Raw genomic sequence first — 23,332 nt, 5'->3', positions numbered from 1 at the left:
GAGGGAAAAATCCAGGAGAGAGAGAGAGAGAGAGAGAGAGAGAGAGAGAGAGAGAGAGAGAGAGAGAGAGAGACTGGGTGGGTAAAGCAACAGCTACCTAGTATAGCAGGGAAGAATAAACAGTACCAGAGAAGGGATCTGAGGCTGATGAAAAACAGAATAAATAGGATCATTTTAAAGAATATATAATTGTCTGGGAAAGGACTCATAATACCTTATTTAGTGAACAAACAGGATATGATCATAAATATGATTCTCATTTTCAAATACTTTTCATATAAAACAGAGAAGAAACATTTAAACAGGATATACTCAATTTGTCCCATTTCTAAAAATTCTGAGCACGCATGACTTACATAATCCGAAGAAAGCAATAAATGTTCTTATAAAATAAACACTTTTCAGATGAACAAACTGTAAATTAAGTAACGTGAGTAATATTTACTAATATGCTTTTTGCAAAAGAATTATCTTTTAACAAATAGACATAATTGGTATATTCTCAATAAGAGGATGGACAGATGTTTACAGAAGTATTACTGAATCAAAAAGAACAGTATTGTAATTTCTCCAGGAAATTGCATTCATATATTACCATAAATGTAGCTAGTTATTAGAAGCTAAAATTCCCAAAGAAGTGATTTTTTAAAAAACTGTTATATATGAATTACATATTATTAAATGGTTATAATTAGAGTTAGGTTAGAAGTTTTGTTCCTCGATATCAGAATGTGTAAAATCTGACTTATAACAAAAAAAAATTCATATTATCCAAACCAAGGAAAACCATAGGTTGTATATTGTATTATTCTGAAAATACATAGTTTTGAAAATACATAGCTTTTGTCTGATTATGGAAATTTTAGAGTTACCTGTATCTTTAGATCACCTAGATTAGATAATTTACTGTATCCCCAAAGTGTTTTTTTCATAATTATAATGATTATATGACTGAACAGTTCACACATGACATGGATTACTATAGTATTAGCCTAAAACAGATAAGTGACTTGGGCAGGAACTATTCCAGGAAACCTAATCTTCATAAAGGACATTCAGAGTAGAGTAAATGGGTGATAGATTATCTGTGCTTGGTTCCAAGTGACAGTATTAAAATATGGCAGCTCCTAAAGTAGCCGTATGGGTAAGAGATAGAAGGAGAAATCCAGGAGAGAGAGAGGCTGGGTGGACAAAAGAACAGATATCTAGTATAACAGGGTAAAACAGATAATGGCAGACAAGGGATCTGAGGTTGGTGATAAAGGCATTACCACCTATGATTATAGGGCTAGACATGAACTACACGTGGAATTGTTGAATATCCAAGTATTAACATAAAGATACATTAATCTAGTTCTTAATCTTGATTGATAATTAGTAATCTTAATAATTCAATGGAAACTTATTCCTTTTCTCCTACGGTCATATCCAATGAGAATGAAGAATTTCTATATACCACGATATGAATTTGAATTTTTGTCTAAGTTATTGGTGTAGAGAGTACTCATAATTTAGCATGAAAAGTGAACAGAGACAAAACACACACTGGAGGTAACCATTTTTAGTAGATAGTGATGCATTTAAGATACAGAACTAAATAGAGCATAAATTATAAATAGGAGAGTTAAAAAAGTGAGGAAAACATGTAAAGTCGGTTATTAACCCAAAAGTGTTTTAAATATACTGAGTAATAGATCAGAAGGACTATTGTTATTTTTGTTGTTATAGGTTAATATTGCACTAGGCAAAGGGAGTTGTCCCATTGCAGCCTTCTCCTCTGTCCCTCTACTTAGCTTTTTACTTTGTTTGTTTTATTTGCTTTTTATTTTATTTATTTATTTATTTATTTATTTATTTATTTATTTATTTATTTATTAAGGAGGGTGCAGCTCACAGTGGCCCATGTGGGGATCGAACCAGCAACCTTGGTGTTATCAGCACCACGCTCTAACCAACTGAGCTAACCTGCCACCCCTGTTTTGTTTTATTTTTAAGTTCCTTAATCTTATATGTGGACTGCCTTAAACATTTATCTATTTAATATCTGTGGAACAACTTGTTTTTTGATAGTCAGTTGAGCTAGGAACTTGATGACACCTCTTTAATCTTTGGTAGGCATTTCTTGGTAGGCATTTACTGCTCTATCATAGATGATCAAATGATTCACGAAAATAAAGCAGCTCACCCAGGGTTGCAGTTAATACATGAAAAAGTTAGCGTTGAAATCTGAATCGGGTCTATTTGTGTCAGAGAAGTGCTTGTTTCTACAAAAGATAGTTTTTGTGTCTATATGTATTTGTACATGTGTGAAAATGACACTCATACATACCAATCTCTTAGTGAAATGACAAGTGTACCCCTTGTCATTTAATGTGCCTTAGAATCCAAATTTTTTAACCTGCGTTTCTGCTACCTAACTGTACTATTTCTTTGATGTTGTTTATTTTCATACCCTGTTACACCGAAGTGCATTCTGTACCATGGAGATGAGTGTGAGAAGAGTGATTTGAAATACATTTATCTTATGAGGCATTCTTCACATTTTTGGTTTCCTTTTGTTCACTTTTTTCTTTTAAGTAAAAAGAGAAAAAGGTTTTTGTTCTGTTCTCCTCTTTATTTTATATTGATTGTTTCATGTAAATGATCATCAATTTTTCATGCAGGGTTTCCATCTCAGCAGACAAGTACATTTAGATGGGCACACACACTAAAAAGCTTTGCTTCTGTTTCTGTGATTAATTGAGATGTAGAGAGTGATGGGTGTGGAGTAAAAATAGAAAGGCAATTAGTGCAACTAGGCATGAAATATGTTCAAATACAAGCAGAATATCTCCCCAGTTAGTGATCTCTTTCTGGGCTCTTGAGGATTTGCATTCCATTAGTAAGTCACTGGAATGGAAATCTTCAAACTTTAGGGAGATCAGAGCGTGAAAAAATGGAATTGTCTCGAACTGCAAACTTAGTCAGCACAATAGGTTATTAATTCTACTGCTTGGGTACATATCATGTTGAGCTTTGGTGTGTGGGCTTCTGAAACGTTAGGAGTGAGTTTATAAAGCATAGCAAGGACTAAATGATGGTTGTCTATCATTTCAACCTTCGCCCTCACCACTGACATACTAATATCCTCTGGTGACTCAAAACCAGTATTGAAATACAGGTAAAAGTTTTTGCTAGAACCAGTGGGTATGGAATTTTACTTAGAAAAGTTGTATATAATACATTTTGAGAACATAAATTTATATTGTACTTCATAGAATATCAATAACTCCTGGTTTTTAAAAGCTATGTCCTCAATTAATAAAGGAAAAAAATGTTACGATGCCTCAAATAATATCCTTCCCAAAGTTGAGAAATTACATCTTTCTGAATATCTCTATAATCAATAGAAGTTGACTAGCTTTGCTTTCTTTAGAAATAACAATGGTATTAAAAATGTTTTAAAATAAATTTCTAAGTAGAAAATGTATTGAAATATTTAGTATTTTCAAGCTACTTATAGCACTCTCTGATTTCTGATAATCTTTCCTTTCTTCCTTCACTCTTTTTTACATCCCCTTGAAAATGTCTAACAGATATTTTTATCTCCTTTGATCATCCCAATTAACAACTGCCATTTACTGATAGCTTACCCCACACTTGGCAATATTGACATTTGGGTCCAGATAGTTTTTTGTTGTGGAGGCTGTACTGTGCATTATAAGATGTTTAGAAAAAAACTCTGACCTCTGCCCTCTAAATTCCATTAACAACTCCCCATACTTACAATAAAAAATAACTCCAGTCATTGACAAATGTCCTTTGTGGTCACAGTTTTTGCAGGTTGAGAACCACCAGTTTATATTCTACTAGACACTATTTCACTTGATTCTGTAATAACTTTGCAAAATATGTAGGACTGTGTTAATCAGACCCTTGGCAGAAAACAGAACCTACACAGTATAGGTCATAGACTTTTTATTTTTTTATTGTTTTAAGGAGGGTGCAGTCTCACAGTGGCCCATGCAGGGATCGAACTGGCAACCTTGGTGTTATCAGCACCTCGCTCTAACCAGTTGAGCTAACTGGCCACCCAAGGTCATAGATTTTTAATGAAGGGACTACTTACAACTGCTTAGGGACATTGATGCATGCAGACAATAGTAGCAGGAAGCCATTCCCACCTCTAGGGCTGAAGGAGCAAGGAAAGGAAATAGTGTTCCAGGAGTGCAGGGAAAGCTAGAGCCATCTAGCTTGGGCCGAGGGCCTCCAGAGGTAGATGAAACAGGAAGAGACAAAGCTATAACCCATGATGCAGCACTGTAGCACAGAGACCATAGGATACCTGGCCCCTCCCCTCCTTAATCCTTTGCTCACTCGCCAGTCCTACCAGTAAGTTGAGCTCAAATGAAATCCCACCAGCAAAGGACAGGAGTGATGCAACGCTAGGATTCAGCCTCCAGGGGCTCAGCGAAAGAAAGAAAGAAAATGGAATCTGTTGGGACAAATGGAGAAAATAAATAAATAAAAACTGTCCCGAATTTTAACATGAGAAACTGAGGTTTACAGATATAAAGTAATTTATCCAAAGTCAAATAACTGATGCATGGAGCAGGCATTTGAATGCACATCTATTGACATACACTGCAAAGGTAGGACTCAAGCTAACTTGCATGAATGAACTGAAGTTCACGAGACTATGCATTATTCAAGGTTATTGATTTTAGTAGCTGACAGATGCAAGACCAGTTCTCCTGCCCAATCTGGTGATCACTTTTTTTATGTTGACCACGGAAAGAAATTTAAGAGCTACCGTGTTTCCCTGAAAATAAGACCTAGCTGGACAATCAGCTCTAATGTGTCTTTTGGAGCAAAAATTAATGTAAGACCCAGGATTATATTATATTATATTATAATATATTATATAAGAGCCGGCCTTATATTATAGTAAAATAAGACCGGGTCTTATTATTTTACTACAATATAAGGCCGGCTCTTACATAATATATTATAATATAATATATTTACTATATTATAAGGCCGGCTCTTATATAATATATATAATGTAATATATTTACTATACTATAAGGCTGGCTCTTATATAATATATTATAATATAATATAATCCTGGGTCTTATATTAATTTTTGCTCCAAAAGACGCATTAGAGCTAATTGTCCAGCTAGGTCTTATTTTCGGGGAAACGATATATATATCCAGCCCATTCTCAAATAGACGAAGGTAAGAATAAAAGCTGTCTGCTGACCTAAAAAGTCATTTTTTTCTCCTGAAAAACTTATAGAATTCTAGGTTTCATGTAGAATGTTTAAATGGCGTATGCTGTTTTTCCAAGCTGTTGGCACATTTTTGTCTTGATTATGGAAACTCGGCCCCAGCTGGTGCAATATGTTAGGAGAGGGAGGAAGATTGGACTGACAATCAGGAGATTAGGGGCCCAGTACTGGCTTGGTCATTGCTAGCTGCTGGCTGTGTCAGCCTTAACAGTAGTAGCAATAGTAAAAATTCTCTGAACCTCTTCTTCCCTTTTGCATTCACCCAGATCTTCACAGATATTCTCAGGTATTTAATCCAGTGGTCACAGCTCTGTGAAATAAGGAAGATATTAGACTTTCAAGTTTCACAAATAAAGAGTCAGTCTCAGAAAGCACTAGAGTCTCACTGAAAATCCCATAGCAGGGAAGTGGTGCCATGGGGACTCAACTCTACATCTTCCCCCTGAAAATGCAGTGCCTTTTCTACTCCACCTTTTGAAGTGATCAATCAACAGACCTACTCCCTCTGGGCAGCCAGTCTGTCATGCTTAATCCGTTAGGTTTCGTCATAAAGTCATGCCTAGATCGAAGCCTGAGAATCTGTGTTTTTTGTCTTAGGGTTATAAGCAAGGCAACAACAGAGACCAATATAGTTAGCGATGCTTCGTTTTTTCGTTTCTTGGTTTTAAGTGGATATAGTTATTAACCTATAGCTTTTCAGAGACAAAATTCATGTTTTTAAAGGAATTTTGAAATAAATATATACAGCAGGAAAAAAATCTAAGTAAATTAACACAGTACCATTTTCTCCCTTTAATCCTGGGTGAGTTGGATGCTAGTAATTCAAATTCACTATCCACTAAGATAAAGGGGGTTGACACTCCTGGAAGGTCTGGGCAAGAACCTTAATCCTTCCCCCACTGTTTGCCTTCTTCCCTTGAAGTGGGAGGCTCAGGAAGGGATACATTTCAGGTGTGTAATCATTGAGCTTTTTGTTTTTCATCCTAATGTCTGCCCACCCCCTCACCCCCCATTTCCTACTTCTACAGTATTTTTAGGACTCCATTTTTACTTTTCGTTGTTTTCAAGCACAAAATCAGTTGTACAACATGGAAAAATTAATTTGTTTTGTTTTCTGTAATTGGATATTTCTTTCAAATTCCTATTGACCCTTCCAGTTCCAAGAAAACCTAGAATGCAAGCTTTCTCAGTCCAAGGTAAAGCTGAAGGCAAGGGGAAAAGAAAAGAAAAAGAACAAACAAAAGGATAGATATTTGAACTCTAAGAACAAAATAAATAAATAGATGAATAAATACATTTTTTAAGTTCTACTTTTGATACTTTTTGTAATCTGACATAATGTAAAACTCGTTCAAAGAAAGCGTTTTCACTGATCAAAATTTCTAGCTACCGTATATCATTATGTGACATAGATGATTAATAATGCTTTGAAAAAAACAATTTTATAATTGTTATAGTGTTCATACATAAGGTAGAGGAGCAATATTTTCATTATTTAGAAGACTAGACTTGAACTAGACTACCTGGGTACGGATCCTGACTTCATCCCTTTTGATTTATATGACCTTGGGCAAGTTACTTACCCTCTCTCTGTGTTTTGGTTCCCTCATTGATATAATCAGGGTATAAATAGAATCTATCCCACATATTTTTTTATGGCTAAACAATTTAATATTGACAAAGTGCATAGAACAGTAGTGGCACATAGCAATCACTATATAAAGGTTAGCTATCATCAGAAACATCCTTTCCATAATCATTATCATCACCACCACCACCACCATCATTGTTATTGATATCTACTACAAAGAAACTCAGTCCAGTGTTTCCATTCTTCTACAGTGCAATTACTTAAAAATCTAATAAATAATGGCTAATTATAGAGCATCAGTATTTAGAATAGTTTAACCAAAGAAATAACAACACATGTGTGAATAATACACATTTGATTTTTTGGAACATACGACCTAACTCAGAACTTTCAATTCTAAGTCTTGGCCACCCTTCCTTTCTAGTTGATTGCACACTCAGTGTATAGAAAGGTTTATTCATAATGATTCTATTTGGTTTGCTGTTATTATGCTGAGTATATTTTCTCAGGACCTCAGGTTAGAAACTACTGACAAATATTCCAGAAATCATAATTAAGACATAAATTATATGCTATCAGGGTGTCTTCTTACTACCATAAGTCAGGCCAGAGTCTCTAAAATTCACATTAGGGTACTGTTTTTGTGGTTGTTGGGTTTCACCCTTGAAAGAATTAAATGGACTGACAATGAAGTATAATAAATCCACTCTGACCCAAACATATTTAGTGATTAAACTTCCCATTAACAATCCCAATTCTGCTAGATAAAATAAGTAGAAACCTTATATTTTTACTTCTTTTTCACTTTACATTTAGAGAAGTAGAAAAGCATTTCAAACATTTTTATAAAAATAATGACTATATTTGTCTGTTTAATTAATTTAGAGTTAATGCCTTATTTACATGCTTGAGGTTTTCATTTGAAATGAGAAGGGACCAAGAAAAGTGTGAGCCATTTTTTTTTATACACAGGAGCAATTGGCTCTCTATTTTTAATTTTTATCTATTTTCTTTGTCTCAATCCCCAGCCTCTGAGCCCAACTTGAAGGTGCGGTCCAGGTTAAAACAGAAAGTGGCAGAGAGGAGAAGCAGCCCCTTACTCAGGCGGAAGGATGGAAATGTCACTTCATTCAAGAAGCGAATGTTTGAGGTGACAGGTAATTGAGGACTGGGCAGCCAACACTGAAAAATCCTGGTAGTCGGAATGCAAAAAAAATAGTTTAGAATAAATATGCCTATTGCATATTAAAAGTTCTTTTGAGGAGACACATTTCTTGAGCGGAAATGATATTGAAAACTCACAAGTAGTTCAGTAAACTCTGCCATGCATTCACCCACTGTATTAAACAGGAAATGAATGAAAAACAGAACTGTGTCAATCTAGGCATAACTAGGGAATGCCAAAGCTCATCTTAATCTTTTCAGAAACAGGCAGTCCATTTTGGGAATGCCAACCAGGAAAATATAACTTTTAATGAAATTTGATGAGAAATGAGCAGAGGGAGGTCCAAGAAGAACACTTCCCCCATACTCAGACATGAATGCACAAAATACATCTGGGAAAATTAAACTACATGGAACAGCAAAACCTTGACTTTTCAACAAATTTACAGAACTCATAAATGACATTATGTGTTTACTAGTGAACTGGGACTTATGGCAGGAGGGGGATATATTGCCTTTTATGAAGGGAAAGAATCTGTCATTTTCACTAGTCTCAAATGGAAGAGTTCTTATTTTTTTTAGCTGCCAGGTTAGTAGTGGGGTGAACAGGTTAGGAAATTCAACCTGATGTCTTACAAAGCCCCCTAGTCCCAGTTGTACCTGGTGTGAAATTAGAGAAGACCTAGGGATACAAGAACTTAAAAAGCTAGTCAAAACAATACCGACTACTGTTTATTGAGTACCTACTTAGAACGATGCATTGTAGCTGGTCATTTCCTTGGATTGCTTCGATAAAGAAATGGTAATCTGCAAACATTTTTCTCCATTCTCAAAGAAAGTTGTGCTTATACCAATGTAGTCATTTGATACATAATTTCTCCAACATGAGATCTTATCCTTAGCAGATTTTAAAACATTATTTGTTTTCTCTATCTCATTTGACATGATAGTATCTGGTTTAGGGAGACAATATGGGGACAACTGTGGAGGCTGAGGTAGAGAAGTATAGAACAGTCATGCAACTTATTAGTTTGACAGGTTATTTAGGAACAAAAAACATTTACTATCCTATGCAACTCTGACAGATTAGTGTGTTTATCTGAAAAAAAGTATTAGTGGGAAAATTAGTATTTTTCCTTGAAGGATAAGAAATATTAAATAAATAAACACAAATTATTTTCTTAGAGTTTGTATTTATTTTCCAGTATCAAATATCACTAATTTAGGTCAAATAAATTCTAAATTTAGAGTTAAGACTTTTTTACCCCAAGAAACATGTTTGTATTTAAGTAAAAATTTTAAGTAATTTTTCATAATAGAGGTCCCTGGTGGGTGAGGAGAGTTGGGGAGTGAATCTGTTTTAATGAATGTAAAGAATAATGAACATACCAAATGTCTAACATAAATAGATATAGTTGATTTTTTTTAATTGGAGAAAGTAGGCTCTCTCTCATAACAGAAAATAGAAAACCATATGCAGTGCTTTGTTTTTGCTTTAGAATCTTATTATCTAAAGTCATATTTTATTTATCCTAATGTTCTCTTTTATTTTCCTATTAATGTCTTTTCTTGAACATTTTCTCCACAATCACTCTTTCTTTCTTACTAAATTGCAGTGAAATTTAGCTCAATACATATCTTAGCAATGATTCTCATTTTTAAAGGTTATAATTTGCTAGAGTTTTACTCAAGTTTCTTTGCTTTTGAAATATCATGTTTTCCTCTTCCTAATTTTGTGAGGTAATGACTCCCCTTGTCATCTGAGGAAATAATGCATATTCAAAGAAAGGCTTGCATTTTTATTAGACACACATTTCTGGTCAATGAGCTGGGACTTGTGAGGCTTTGGTAGATATTTTTAACTGGTTCATTGCACTTATTCTAAATGTCTTTAGAGGATCTAAACTACTGGACACACAGCTTTCTTCACCTGCACTCCTCGTCGTTTCTTTGCCAGCTCTCATGTAATTGGATGAGCTCTGGATCTTAATACTGATTATTTTTGCAGTCTAGTCAGACACCATCATTGCATTTTAGCAGTTCAATTGCTATTGCTTTTCTCTCACCTCGATATCTCTCTTCCCCATTTTCACAGGTTCAATGTCTGCTTTTTTCAAATTTGCTTTTTCTCAAATCCACGCCACCTCTCTCCTCCTAACAGTTGACATGGAAACCACTTGCCTGCCATCTTTCTCATTTTCAAATTCAAAAGTTTTCTGCTGTTCTCCCCACCAAAGCCATGTTATTTGAAAATTCTAAGCCTTGGCCTGTCCCTCTAGCTGCTGTGCCTTCTTTACCGCTCTCCCCTCTCCACTGTCCCCACATTTAACAACTACTTTTATTCAAGCCCCAGTTGCAGTATCATTTCTTTTCTGAGATTTTGTTCAGAGTTTCCAGAAAATCAGTTGCTACTTCTTCTTCCAGACGCTTTCCAGTGTGATATTGAAGATTTCTGTTATGGTAGTTACAGAATTCTAGTGCTCATATGGTGATTTCTACATAAGGAAATATTTCTGTCTGAGTACCACATAAATTATATAAATAATATGACTTTAAATGAACAAGACAGAATGTTTAAAACAATGTTTGTTTGTTTGTTTTGTTTTGTGTTTTAAGATAGGATATGGAAATAAGACATTGATGGGAAATCAGTAGTTAGTCATACAAGAAAGACAAGCATTAGGAGCCAGGCAGGGGAAAGAAGCTCTTAGGAGAATTTTTTTTGTTTTTTTTAAATGTGCACTTCCTTCGTTAAGAGAAAAGTAATGAAGATAGAGGCAAAGGTAAAAAGCAGATTAATCAAAATGTATGCAAGATCTATAAACAGAAAGGTAGTGAGCAAGATGTTTTTAAGAATTTTTTGATACCAATGAGTTGATGAAATCCTGCAGCAAGTAGGTGGCAGGATCAAAATTCTGTCACCAATCTCATGTTCTTCCCATTGGCATGGCACTTCTGAGTAGAGAAATATTTATAATAGAAAGTTGGAAGTTATAAGTGTTCCAAGGGAGTGCAAGCAAATATTGCCTGGAAATTGGAAATTCCCATACACTGGGAAACAGACGATACGTGAGCCAGGCTTTGAGCTGAGAAGTTGGACTGGACTTGCAATGAAATAGGTGGAGGAAAAAGTAGATAAAAAAGCATAAAATGGGAAAGTGGCACTTATGAAGAGTAGGTGATTTAAATTTGAGTGTGCAGCACAGAAAGGACCGTAGTAAAATGGAGTGCTAATATTAGGGGGCCCTAAAATGGAGTCTGGAGGGCAATAGGGAAGTCATACTTACACACATCTGTACCCTGGTGAGGTTTGGACTTTTGGACTTATGTGTTGCCCTAGAAGTACATCCTGGGACTTGCTCCTCTCCCTCTTACCTCAGAGTTTCATCACCTGGACCTAACCAGATCTTTTTGAACCAGTCATCCACACCCTGTTAGTTGCCAAAGGGAAAAGTTTCTTTTGTTCCAGTTGGTGGTTTTTGCCTTTATAAGCTCCAGCTGTTTTTGTCTTCCCTGGAGCACAGTTCAGGTCTTCCCGTGAGTCTGTCTCTCAGATTCAAATTTTTTAGATCCCAAATAAACTTTGAAACTGTCCATCTTAGAAGTAGATGTGAGGTAATGTAAAGAAAAAAATGAAATGACCTAGTTAGTAACTGATTAGATTTGGGATAAAGAAGGAAGTGAGAATAACTCGAAGGGTAGTGATAAACCAAGACAAACAGGGCACATTTAATATTGGAATACATTGAAACTGATGCATATATAAAGAGAGATTAAAAATATCCAGCGTTCCAAAGGGATTCAGGCTGGAATTTATGACAGGTATAGGACAGAAATATAACTTTCATGAGAGTATTCTACCTAAAAATGATACTTGATGTCACAATATTGAATGATTTGGAGAAGGGAAAGATAAAAAGGATGAGACCACAAAGGTGAAATGTTTCCAAAATTTTCACAGTTCTTTTTATTTAGTGAAACAGTACTTGTCATTTATTCAGTTATGGAGTAAAAACAGTATCCAATGCTATATGTTACTTAGAGTGTTAACTAACGTTCACCTTTGTATGTTTTTTATGAATATATTTGTACTTCACAATGTTTTTCAGAATCCTCAGTCAGCAGCAGTTCTCCGGGGTCTGGTCCAAGTTCACCAAACAATGGGCCAACGGGAAATGTTACTGAAAATGAGACTTCGGTTTTGCCACCTACTCCTCATGCTGAGGTAAGACGCTTAATGTTTTGATTCTTTTAAAAAATCATATCCTCCTCCATTAATACCCTAAAACAACTGAATTGAAGTTTAAAGCCACCTGTTCTTAGTTAATTTTCCTATAGATTTATAATGGTGGAATTGACTAAACTTGATTTTATTTACAAAGTTTGGATGAATTTGACTGACAGAAATATTTTCTGTACCTTATGCCACAGTCTAGTCTATGTCTCTGTATTCTCTCTCTCTCTCTCCCCCTGTCGCCCCCTCCCTCCCTCCCTCCCTTTTTCTCTCTTTTCTTCCATCCCTCTTTCCCTTCCTCCCTCTCATACACACATGGCACATTTATAATCAATTATAAATTATACAATTATCAGGCTAAAATAAAATAGATGACAGAAACCCAGATCCCTGATGAGCCAGTAAGTCACTTTTGCTCTGAGGACATTTGTTCACTTGAACTTTGAGTATTGGCTCTCAGGGCCTCACAAAACTCAGGGCCTCACAAAACTCAGGAGACAGAAACCAAAGCCCAGTACTGACCAAGGAGGATACGCTAATAAGGAACCCTCCACACGTTAAACAGGAATCCCAAAGGCCCATATCTATGCTACATTGGTGAATCACCCCCACCCCCAGAGATGTCTTGATGAGGACCAAAGCAGGGCAGAATCTCTCCCTGACAAGTTATAACCAGAAGCTATTCCTTGCATGGGTTGTAGCCCAAACCTACATAATTTCAAACTATTAATTAGGTTTAAAGTGCCCCAGATTTGAAGTTCCCCTACAGCTCTGGAAAAAGCAAATATAAATCCCATGTAGGGAGATACACCTTCAGTCTAGATTTAAATGTTTTCCCTCAATTTTCCAAGGAAAATGAGCAAACTAGATAGATACATGCTCTCTTGCTTAAAACCATCTTTCAACGATTAGAAGAGTAACAATTCAGGCCTCTACATTATCTCCAGGTTCTTCATGTACTTCCTGTTTCTTACCATACTTCGTCCATCTTTGTGTTTTTCATTATCCTTTCTAAAACATGATACCTGATGGAATAAATACTTCACATTTATTTGTGTCTGTAGACGTAAGCAGGATTCTTGGATTATTGGTTATAGGTATTGTATTTCTGTTAGTGCAATTATATCTCCACATTGGTCAGTTTTCTGCAACCCTTTAGTCAATTTCTAGGAAAAGAACAACTTTAGATTTCCATTTCTTCTCAGTTTGAAGAATGTGATTCTCAGTAATAGCAGAAACACTAAAGGATCTGGGTTATAAATTGACCCTGGATGAATTTTATATACTTGGAAAATGAAAATAACACACTAAACTACATTCAACAGCATGTATAATTCTTAGAAATTCATTGTTAGTGCAAAAAGGTGCAGAAGACCACTTTATGGCATGATAGTATTTTATACGTTCAGAAACAGCAGCACAGTATTTTGATCGGGAAAACATATGTAGTGAAAGTATATTTTTAAAAGGCAAGGGAGTGAATACAAAATTTAGCATGGTGGTTATCTCTCAGGAGGGAGGAAAAAGGGTGGTGACATGGTTTGTTACTAAAAAAGAAGTTTTATATATATATATATTCGTTCATTATAAATACATATATATGCATACAGTACTTAGTACAACCTTTGTAAGATTGGAAATAAATGGAAAAGGAGAGATTTTCTCTTCACTTTAAGCATTTTATGATCTGTTAAATTAAATTCAGTGTCGCAGATTGTGACTTTAAAGACCCAACTTGTACAGTGGAGAATATAAAGTAAAGGAATTGGCTTATATTGTTTCAATCTGTTTTATATTCCTAAGAGCTTTACTGTCACAAATATCTGTTTAGATGCCCTAGCTTTTTAGTTAATTGTTGAGCATATTCTGTCACTACAAACCTTTCCTTTCACCCAATCATTAAAAAAAAGAAAACAGAAGGAAATGTGATTTAATGGAGTTTGAAAGAGTAGAGGTATTTCTTCAGGTCAGTGACAGGACGTTCACCTCCGAAGCTGGAAAGACTAGTTCAAAAGCAAGCAGTGACTTAGCTCATAATGAATTAATTGTGTGCCTGAACTATGATCCAAAAGGCCAGGTGGGCAGACCTTTATGCACTGATGGGTAGCCTCTCTGTGGCCCAGAACAAAAAATTCAACCCTGATGGCTAACATGTGGTTTTCTGCTGTACTGCAGTTACAGAGGTCTCTAGTGTAATTCATACTGGAGAGGTAAGGAGACAGCAGAAGTCAGACTGAAACTGACAGCAAATTAACATCCTAGCTTTGTAACACTAAATGCTTCCACTTACACTAGCGAAAAGAGGAAAAAACTATTTTCAATTCTTGATTAACAGTCATTTTGAATTTAGTATGATTTTTACAGACATCTTCTAAAGATTAATCATTGCATGTAATTTCATATCAAACAATATTTTGGGGGTTATTACTACATTCTTAACTACACTTTCGAACACCAAGTTGGTTGCATCCTTCACCTTTTACAAAATAGGCTTATTTTACTATCTTTATTTCACTAGCACAGGTAAGTTTTCATTTTAAAATAGTATAACAGTGGACATTTGAATTCTGTGACTTGGAAGTAGAAAAGCATGTCACCTAATTATTTCAGAGTCCACGTAAATGAATGAGATTCTACTCCCCTCCAAATGGGAAATAGGAAAGTAAGGCTGGATTTCAGGCTGATATAGAGGTGCAGGCAAAAAGAAAATATTCTATTTGTGATTCACATGCCCTGCATAATTTAGATAAAGATTAAGACATAAGTAGCAGGAGAAGTCACTCATAAGTTCAGGATAAGGGAACAGCACAGCTAATTCTACTGTATGGGTCTTGCGTTCAGAAGGCTCCCCAGGAACCTGGATCCAAAACCAACTGCTTTGTCGTCATTGGTTAAGTCATTAAACTTGACCTGAACCTCAGATTCCTTATCTAGTGAAAGGTAATAATAATTACCCCCTCCCCCGACAGCTTTGTTGTGAGGAATCAGTGTTTGTAAGGCAGGTGGTAAATTGAAAGCACAAAGCAAATTCATTTTTGTTGTTAGCAATATTGACTCCTAACAGGGAAAACTCATTAGCGTGTTTGTCTGCAAGACAGCACATCTCATGTGAGAGTCAGTCTCCAGGGTTTCTAACCACTTCTGTTCCATTTCTTCTATGTCTTACGTCTGTGTTCAGTCCTGAACTCAGATTGTTGGAGCTACTTGCTTTAACTCCTTTGTAAACTTGGTTGGTGAGCTGAAACCTCAGGAGTTTCTATTTCCAACTCCAGTCAGAGATGTCTTTACCTATCCAGTTAATCTGTTGTTAATACTGTGGGCTTGTGGGTTCAAATATGTTTCCATGAATATCAACACCATTATTTTAGATGTGGTAGATTTATTTGATAGCTATTTTAACAGTAGCCAAGCAGCTGGTTTATTTCTAGTTGAACATTAGTGGCTGGCTCTGCTGTGCTATTTTTTAAAATAATTTTTCCAGCAGATACAAACAATTTTTTAAAAAGGATTCTAATCATAAGTTTCGGTACTCTAAAATCATCTGAAATGTCACTTGTTTTTCCCCAGTCTCACATGACTCATCTACCTATTGTTTCATAATAGTTGTGACATTTGTTGTAAATGCTATGCTCCCTTCTGAGTGGGTGTATGGCTGTGGTTTTAGATGGCAGCAAATAAAAATGCTTTCCCCAGCCTGGGGGAAAGGGAGGTTGCTATAATCAAAGAATCATTTACTAGGAATAATATGAGTCAGTATAGTAAAGCAAGATCTTTAACAAAACATCAGGGCCTTTTAAATGCAAAGGAAGCCTTGTCGCATAATTTTTGTCTCCAAATCATTTTATAGTAATACATTCTTGGGTGTCCAGAAAAAAATAAAAACAACAGACTTTTACTGCCTAAAAAATGTCTTCATCACGTGGCGATTTTAATTTTCTATCTGCTGTCTGAACGGAGAGTAGAAAATAAATACTACCTTGAAAAATAGAACTAAAGCCCTAGGCAAACATTAAAAGATTAAGAGATTTGTTTGGTTTTAATGTGGCTCTCTTCTTTTTAGATAGTCTCGATTTGGGGATTGGGACCTTTTAAAGCCAAAGCAGACTGAGGTTTACAAGCACATGTTCTGGGATGCTGTTCCGATACACACAATCATTACCTGATGGAGCTAGTCAGAGATGCTTCAGTCTTAGGCTGAAGGATCTGATGTCCAAGGAAGGTAGGCAGCTGCCCAGAGTTAAAGCCAGTGAGTAGAGCTCAGATGTAAAACGTTTCGTCTGCACTTCTTTTCACTAGTTCAGACAGCTTTTCACCAAAACTCCGTAGATTCCTATGTTCCTTTTCTAATGCTCATGCATACTGTAGGTAATTTTGAACATGCAATAAACTGACAATTCTGCACCCACTTTTTCTGTGAGCTTCTTTAAAAGTATGTGATTATTTACATAACTAGTATTGACAAGGGTCCTTTGTCATCTAAAGAAAAAAGGTATCTCCCTCCCTCCTTCCCTCCCTTCCTCTCTTTTTCCCTCCTTCCGTTCCTTTCTTCTTTCCTTCTTTCCTTGATCTTTTCCTCTGTATCTTTTATCCCCACTTCTGTTTTCCTTGCCCCCATAAGCAGTCATTTTCTCCTGTATTTTTGTTAGCATGGGTTCTTACATTGTATGTGTTTTTTGCTTTGTGCCCATGAATTTTATCAATCTCATTCCATTTCTTATTTTATCACTAAGTATAAGTTTTTAAATCTAGTCATGTCATTACGGGTGCAATACCTAATAGTTTGCTTTTAATCACCGGAACAGTCCATCGTGGGCACTGTTCCATTTTACCTATCCATTTTCCAGCTGATGACTCAGTGGCCTCCAGTTCTTACTAACCACCAAAAAGTCTTTAATATACAGAGGGTGCCAAAAAAACGTATACACATGTTAAGAAAGGCAAACTGTATTAAAATTGTAATACTCAATATATACTGATAGCAAAAGATGAATACAAGTCATGTTTGATTCCTGCAATTACAAGAGGTGCTCAAAGTGGTTACCATCAGTGTCCAGACACTTCTGACTACGGCGAACTACTGATTGAGCAACACTGACCAAAATGTCCACTTGTATACATTTTTTGGCACCCCCAGTATACCCATGGACATCACCCCATAAGCTTAGGAAGAGAATTTCTTGAAGACATAATGCCCAGCAGAAGAATCACTGGGTCATGGTATTGTGGGCAAGGGCCAAACGTTCCACTACCCTCAAAGTTCTTCTTGCTGATCAAAAAATCAAATAGACATGAGACAGATTAATAAGAGAAATTAACCAAATTTAGTACATATATATATATATATATATATATATATATATATATATATATATATATATATATGGAAACCCCACATACATGAGAGCATCAGAGACCCCACATTCATGAGAAGTTCAGAGATCGGAAGGGTGATGAGATATATAAAACATCCGGAGCTAGGGATGAGGTCATGCACCTTGGGGGCTTCAAAGGTTCCCTGCAGGATCGTAAGAAGAGCAGATGCTTAGTAAGTAGAAGTTTGCCCTGCCCTATAGATAGGTCAAAAGAGGTTATCTCTGATAATCTCTTATTACAGGCAGGGCCCCTAATTCAAGTTCTAGGTTAGTTAAGGGAGAGACAGAAGTTTCTCTTGAGCTTTCAGCTAAAGTTGCCTTTAGCTCAAAACAATCTGCATACCAGAGAGGCACATCTTGGGATGACTTGTTCTGAACCCCCACAGTGTATAGTGTAATTATTTTGGTTTATAACGCTCAGTTGTTCACCAGTATTACTATACCAGTCTACAGTCCCACCAGCAATGTGTGATAGTTTTTACCTTTTTTAAAATCTCTGTAACATTTGACATTGCCATTTTTTCTAATTTTTGCCAGTGTCTATTGTATAAGACATTCTGAATCTTTTGATTGCTACTAATAACTCCTTGATTTTAGTGGCAAAATAAATAGCTCTATTGAGAGACATATAATTTTTCAGTTTATGTGTATTTTATTCATTGAATTGCTCATATTATCCATAAGAATGGCTTCCAATTGCTGTGATGGTGAGAAATATAATTAAATTTGAAGGCCATTATTAAAACATGTGTTTGTCTCCTCTGCTGCAACATCTGGCTCAGTCATATCCCTCTTCCCAACATCATGCTCTTTCTGGTGAAATACTAGCTACGCATCAAAGCATGGTTTAAAACTGACACCCTCCTCTGTGCCACTGACGTGTTTTAACCCTGCTCTAATTATAGTAATGATTACAGGTCACTAGTTCTCTACTTTTCTGTGTACCTGAATTGCATGTTGAACTCGTGTAGTTTAGGACATGTTTGTACACCTACCACCCAATATCACACTGTTAATCTAACTTAATTTATTGTTTGGTGAATATTAAGTGATATCCATTTATACATTTAATATTTCCATTTCATCTTATGACAGCAATAGTTTCTGGTTCTGAAAATTTTCAAATTAAAACCATCTTCCCCATGTTCTAAGATGTGAAATGCTGGCGTCTTAGCATAGCACTGATTTAAAGTCTGGATCAGTTTTAAAACTGCGTTCTGCAGAAATCCTGGTTTTTCAGGAAATACCTGTGAGCTCACCACAATGCCAAGGTAGCGTCACTGTCCAGCATCGCAAGAATACTGGTCCGGATCTTCCATTGTCTGAGTGAAATGGTACTACTAGCTCTCACCACCTGTTTTTCTGGTTTTCCACTGTGCCTGCATTCTTTTAAGCAACATAGAATACAGGCCCAGGTTCTTATTAAGACACATTAACCTGAAGCTGATAGACTGCTCCCATCAAAAAGCGAAATTGAAGAAAGTTCGATGTAAAGAAGGTAGTTTGGGGAAAACGTTTTTGTTTTTAGGTGTGTTATTTGCAATAATAGCCATTGGAAGTCTACATAAATGCTGTGCCAGTTTATCTGTAATCAACGGGAATAAACTAAGTAACATCCTAGTCACTGACGTTCTAATTGGATACTATACCAGTTGGCCTCTGTGGGGAGAACCAACTATACCTAGTGAACGAGGGGGACTCAGGACTTCCCTTGCTTCCTTTGGAGTTGACTCCATGACTTAAAGGTCCTCGTGTCTACTGTCACCAGGACTTTTGCTTTTCTTCAGGTCAGCGGACTCCCAGTTGCACACTTTTATTCTTCTCCATAAGCTTCAGGGCCTGATTTTGCTGCTTCTCCTTCTAAAGCTTCCCCCTTGTCCACACTTTTTTATGGTTCCCTTCTCCTTCAATAATAGCTGCAGAGTGGTGGTGCGTAGCTTCTGCAGCAGTGCCTGACAGCAAATCATATAACCTTGATCTGTTTAAAAGTGTTATTGTGGATCCCATTGGGAACTAGAACTGGAGAAATCACTAAGTTTCTTCATAACATGAGCATAACGATAGCTGGAGATTATCTATGAGAAATAGGTTTCTGTCCAAAAAAATCTCTGACGCAGATCCTGGCACATGGTAGGTGCTAGAAATCAACACACTGTCATAGGAAATGGAGCCACTCAATTTTGATATGAAACTACAGGGGTCTGAAATCCCATAGTAAGAGTATTTCCAAATCCCTTCACTTTGATCAAAGCCTGTGCGAGTAGCCAGTGTGTTTCTGCCATCATTACATCTGAGAAGAAACATTGTTCTTACTGGAGTGTAGGTTTGCTTCCCGTGATGCAGTAGGAGGACATCACAGAAGTTCTGTCTGGGAAACAAAGATAACCTCTTTTGTGAGGTCTGCGGTAACTTTTGCCGTCATTCCCACCGTGCTGTGAGAAGCAGACACAACCTTGAATGAATATTATACATAGTTTAAAGTGCATATTTCCCACATTTGTTTCTCTTCATCTTTGAAACAGAGAAGTGAATGAAATATCCCTTTATTATAAATTATCACTTGCTGCCAGTAAGCTAGTTAAAATATTTTTTTATTTCCTCATACATTCTTTTCTTGTTCAGATATGTATTCCATACTTAAAATTGGGAACCAGATGTTGAAAGTATATTAGTGTAAGCAAAGCAGTAGTTTATCTTTTTAATTAGAGCAAATATGCAACTGTTGGGGATAAACCCTAAAATAAAATTGCAATCTCACCCATTGTAATGATAAAATCCTTTCCAACAATCTTCATGATATGGTGTTTTAGACAACTTTGTAAAGGGTTGCATGTAACCTCAACATAATGTTAAAAATTTCAGTATAACTCTTGATTTTCATGCACAAATATCCAACTTGTTCTCTTGAGAAAAAACAAAAGCTGAGTTAGCTTGGAATTCCAAGTTTCAATGACAAAAATCCACATTAACCTTCTGCTTTTATTATGGTAAGACTGTGACTCATCTCCAAACAAACGTATGATTGAGGTGATGTTTTGGAATAACATCCTGTGTTTTGGTGGCGCATCACTCTTCAGTGACATTCTGAGCTGGCATTGTATTAGCACATGATATTTTCCCCAGTTAATTGATATCCCAGGTTTGTCCAGGGGAAAATCTACAGCTCCCCCAAACATGCTTGACAAGTTATTATATTTACTTTAGTCAAAGCCCGTGTGTGCAATATCCCTCTTGGAGGTGGTCTATTATTGGAGTCCCATATGCTTTTTGTTTGGGAAGAAAGCAGTCACTGTGTCATACTGTTACATGGAGTATTCTTTTTCAGGGATGTTGTTCCCTTGGGAACCATATCAGGCCAGAGTTCCTTAGTCTAATAAGACCTTTGTAACTCTTATTGTATAAGAGTTCTGGGAGGGAAGCAAGAATTAAACAGAAAATGTAATTCAAGCAACCCTATTAGGCCACATGTGGGAAAACATGACTCTTAGTATTGGATTTAAAAAAAGGTATTTGTTGTAAAAAGCACTGTGATACCAAAATGTTCCAGGTATTTCAGTGTAAATGAAGGCTATTGTGGCACAGGGAGCTCATAACATGTTAACATTTACTTCAGTTTCTGAATATGAATGACCTTAAAAAAACACAGAGTTGTCTATTTATAGTTTATATTTAAAAAGGTATTGTTTATTATAGAAATCCTATGTGGTGATATTTAATCTAGGATTTCTTTGCATGAGTTTTCTCATCAGTAAAATGATGTTTAACCCATATGAAGATAATGATGACAACAGCAGTATAAGCATATTTATCTCTCAGTAATACAAAATAGTATATATACTCACAAGAATTAATCAATTTACTTTACTAATTGATGACAAACACACTGAGTTTGGTCCATAAAGCTAGAAATTTAAAAATGAATTTTGCAAAATGAACGTAGAAGCCCTGTCTTCAGATTGTATACTTATGTCTAATGAAGAAAATTTTAATTTAACTTTTACATATACTATTTGGATGCAGAAATTATAAAATAATTAAAATACCTAAAAATATTTTGACTAATTATTATCTTATAAAACCTATTGTCTGAAATATGAGCATTTTACAGAAAATTTGTGATATTGTAATATTTGGAGACTGCCCTTTCATTTTTTTTCTTTTTCTTTTTTTTTCTTCTTCTTACAGCACATGGTCTCACAGCAACGCATTCTAATTCACGAAGATTCCATGAACCTGCTAAGTCTGTATACCTCTCCCTCTTTACCCAATATAACTTTGGGACTTCCAGCAGTGCCAGCCCAACTCAATGTAAGTCTTTATACAGCAACAGCCTAAACCAATCCAAGTGATATTTTCACAAGGGAACTCTCATTTCTGGTATATTTAGACTTCAGAGAAACTTGGTAGAGTCTGTTCTCCTTCGCTGTTTACTGGGTTGTTCAAAGATATTCAGTAAAATCCTTTCAAATTAAAGGGTTATACTGGTTCACATAATAATATATAAAAATAATAACTAACATTTATGTAATGCTTCATAGCTTGTAAAAGAGAAAGCACTTTCCAGATATATTATTTTATTAGTTCCACACAACCATCCCATGAAACAGAGATTACAGGCCATGTTTTGATAGAAGAAGCTGAGAACAGGAATGTCCAAAAATCCAAGATCACTCAACCTGTAAGTAGTAACCCTGCAGCTCAACCCAGGCCAGTGCTGAGAGGTGTAGCTTCTTATCTAAAGCACAGAAGCATATGTTTATAGAATTTATTTTGTGAATGTCTTTATTTGGGGAGTTTAAGTTACTGACTCTGTGGTACTGAAGAATATGTATCTGGAAAACCTCTCTAAGAACAATACTAAACTCTTCCCAGGAGATTCAAAGTGAATGAATTACTTTAAGAGTCCTGACAACTGAAATAGGGTCTTTTGGAGGTCATTGTCCTACTAGCAGAAGATAGCAATAATTATTTTATACATATTCCCTAAAATAATATAAATTTTAGTCATTGTAAAAGATTTGTAAGCTTTACCTAGAATAATTCATCTGTGAAATGATAGTAAATTAAATTGTACTTTATGCAAAGGTCATGTGATACATTAGGTTTAAACAGAGATTCGTCCTAACCCTTGGCACTAATTTTACCAGTCTTTAGCAGCAAATCTTCCACTGAGTACAGCTTGTCAAATTCACATCTTTTACAATATGCCCACATCAGGAAATTATAAAGAGTTGATCATTTTGTGACTAATTTATTTTCAGAATATAAGACCTGTATATGGTACGCTAATTTATGTATAAGCATGCCTATAGTGACATTTTTACCTGAGAAATTTTATGGTTGTGTTCAATACATATTATAAAATCAATCTAAGAGGTATCTTAGTATATATTTGGTGTTTCTAACAGAGTAGAATGTTATATGATATAGTAATTTTATACCAGTGAGGAGAAAGCAAAATTTGAATGTTGTTTTATATCTGGGGATAGAAGAAGAAAGGCTTAAAAATACCAAATTCAACTATGCCCTTGAAATTACACATGAAACATTTGTAAACAATTGGTTCTAGCAAAAAGAAAATAAGGAATTAGGGATGAAACTAAACATAAATATCCATGGATGATATTTTCAAATATTCACTTATTAAAAATTATTTTTATTTTATACCATTTTTTTCCTATCTCTCCTGATGATTAGTA

The 23,332-nt window shown here is 35.6% G+C and overlaps 1 protein-coding gene across 10 annotated transcripts in view; it reads left to right on the top strand.

Moving 5' to 3' along the window:
- The window catches only part of LOC109445154 (histone deacetylase 9), a 537,678-nt gene that overhangs the window by 493,020 nt on the left and 21,326 nt on the right, over positions 1-23,332 (top strand). For 6 of the 10 annotated variants that reach the window (XM_074340819.2, XM_088797707.1, XM_088797709.1 and 3 more), the window contains 3 exons: positions 7,892-8,020; positions 12,137-12,252; positions 21,819-21,941. In XM_074340819.2, the coding sequence (XP_074196920.2) occupies positions 7,892-8,020; positions 12,137-12,252; positions 21,819-21,941 (368 nt within the window). The remainder of the gene's footprint in view (positions 1-7,891; positions 8,021-12,136; positions 12,253-21,818; positions 21,942-23,332) is intronic. The other 4 variants (XM_019727304.3, XM_088797711.1, XM_074340821.2 and 1 more) reach the window with 1 other exon arrangement.

This window comes from Rhinolophus sinicus, chromosome 4, assembly GCF_057876585.1.
Source record: "Rhinolophus sinicus isolate RSI-liver-muscle chromosome 4, RSI-T2T, whole genome shotgun sequence".
Lineage (NCBI taxonomy): Eukaryota > Metazoa > Chordata > Mammalia > Chiroptera > Rhinolophidae > Rhinolophus > Rhinolophus sinicus.
The sequence above is the reverse complement of the archived record's forward strand: the minus strand, read 5'-3'. Positions and strand labels throughout refer to the sequence as shown.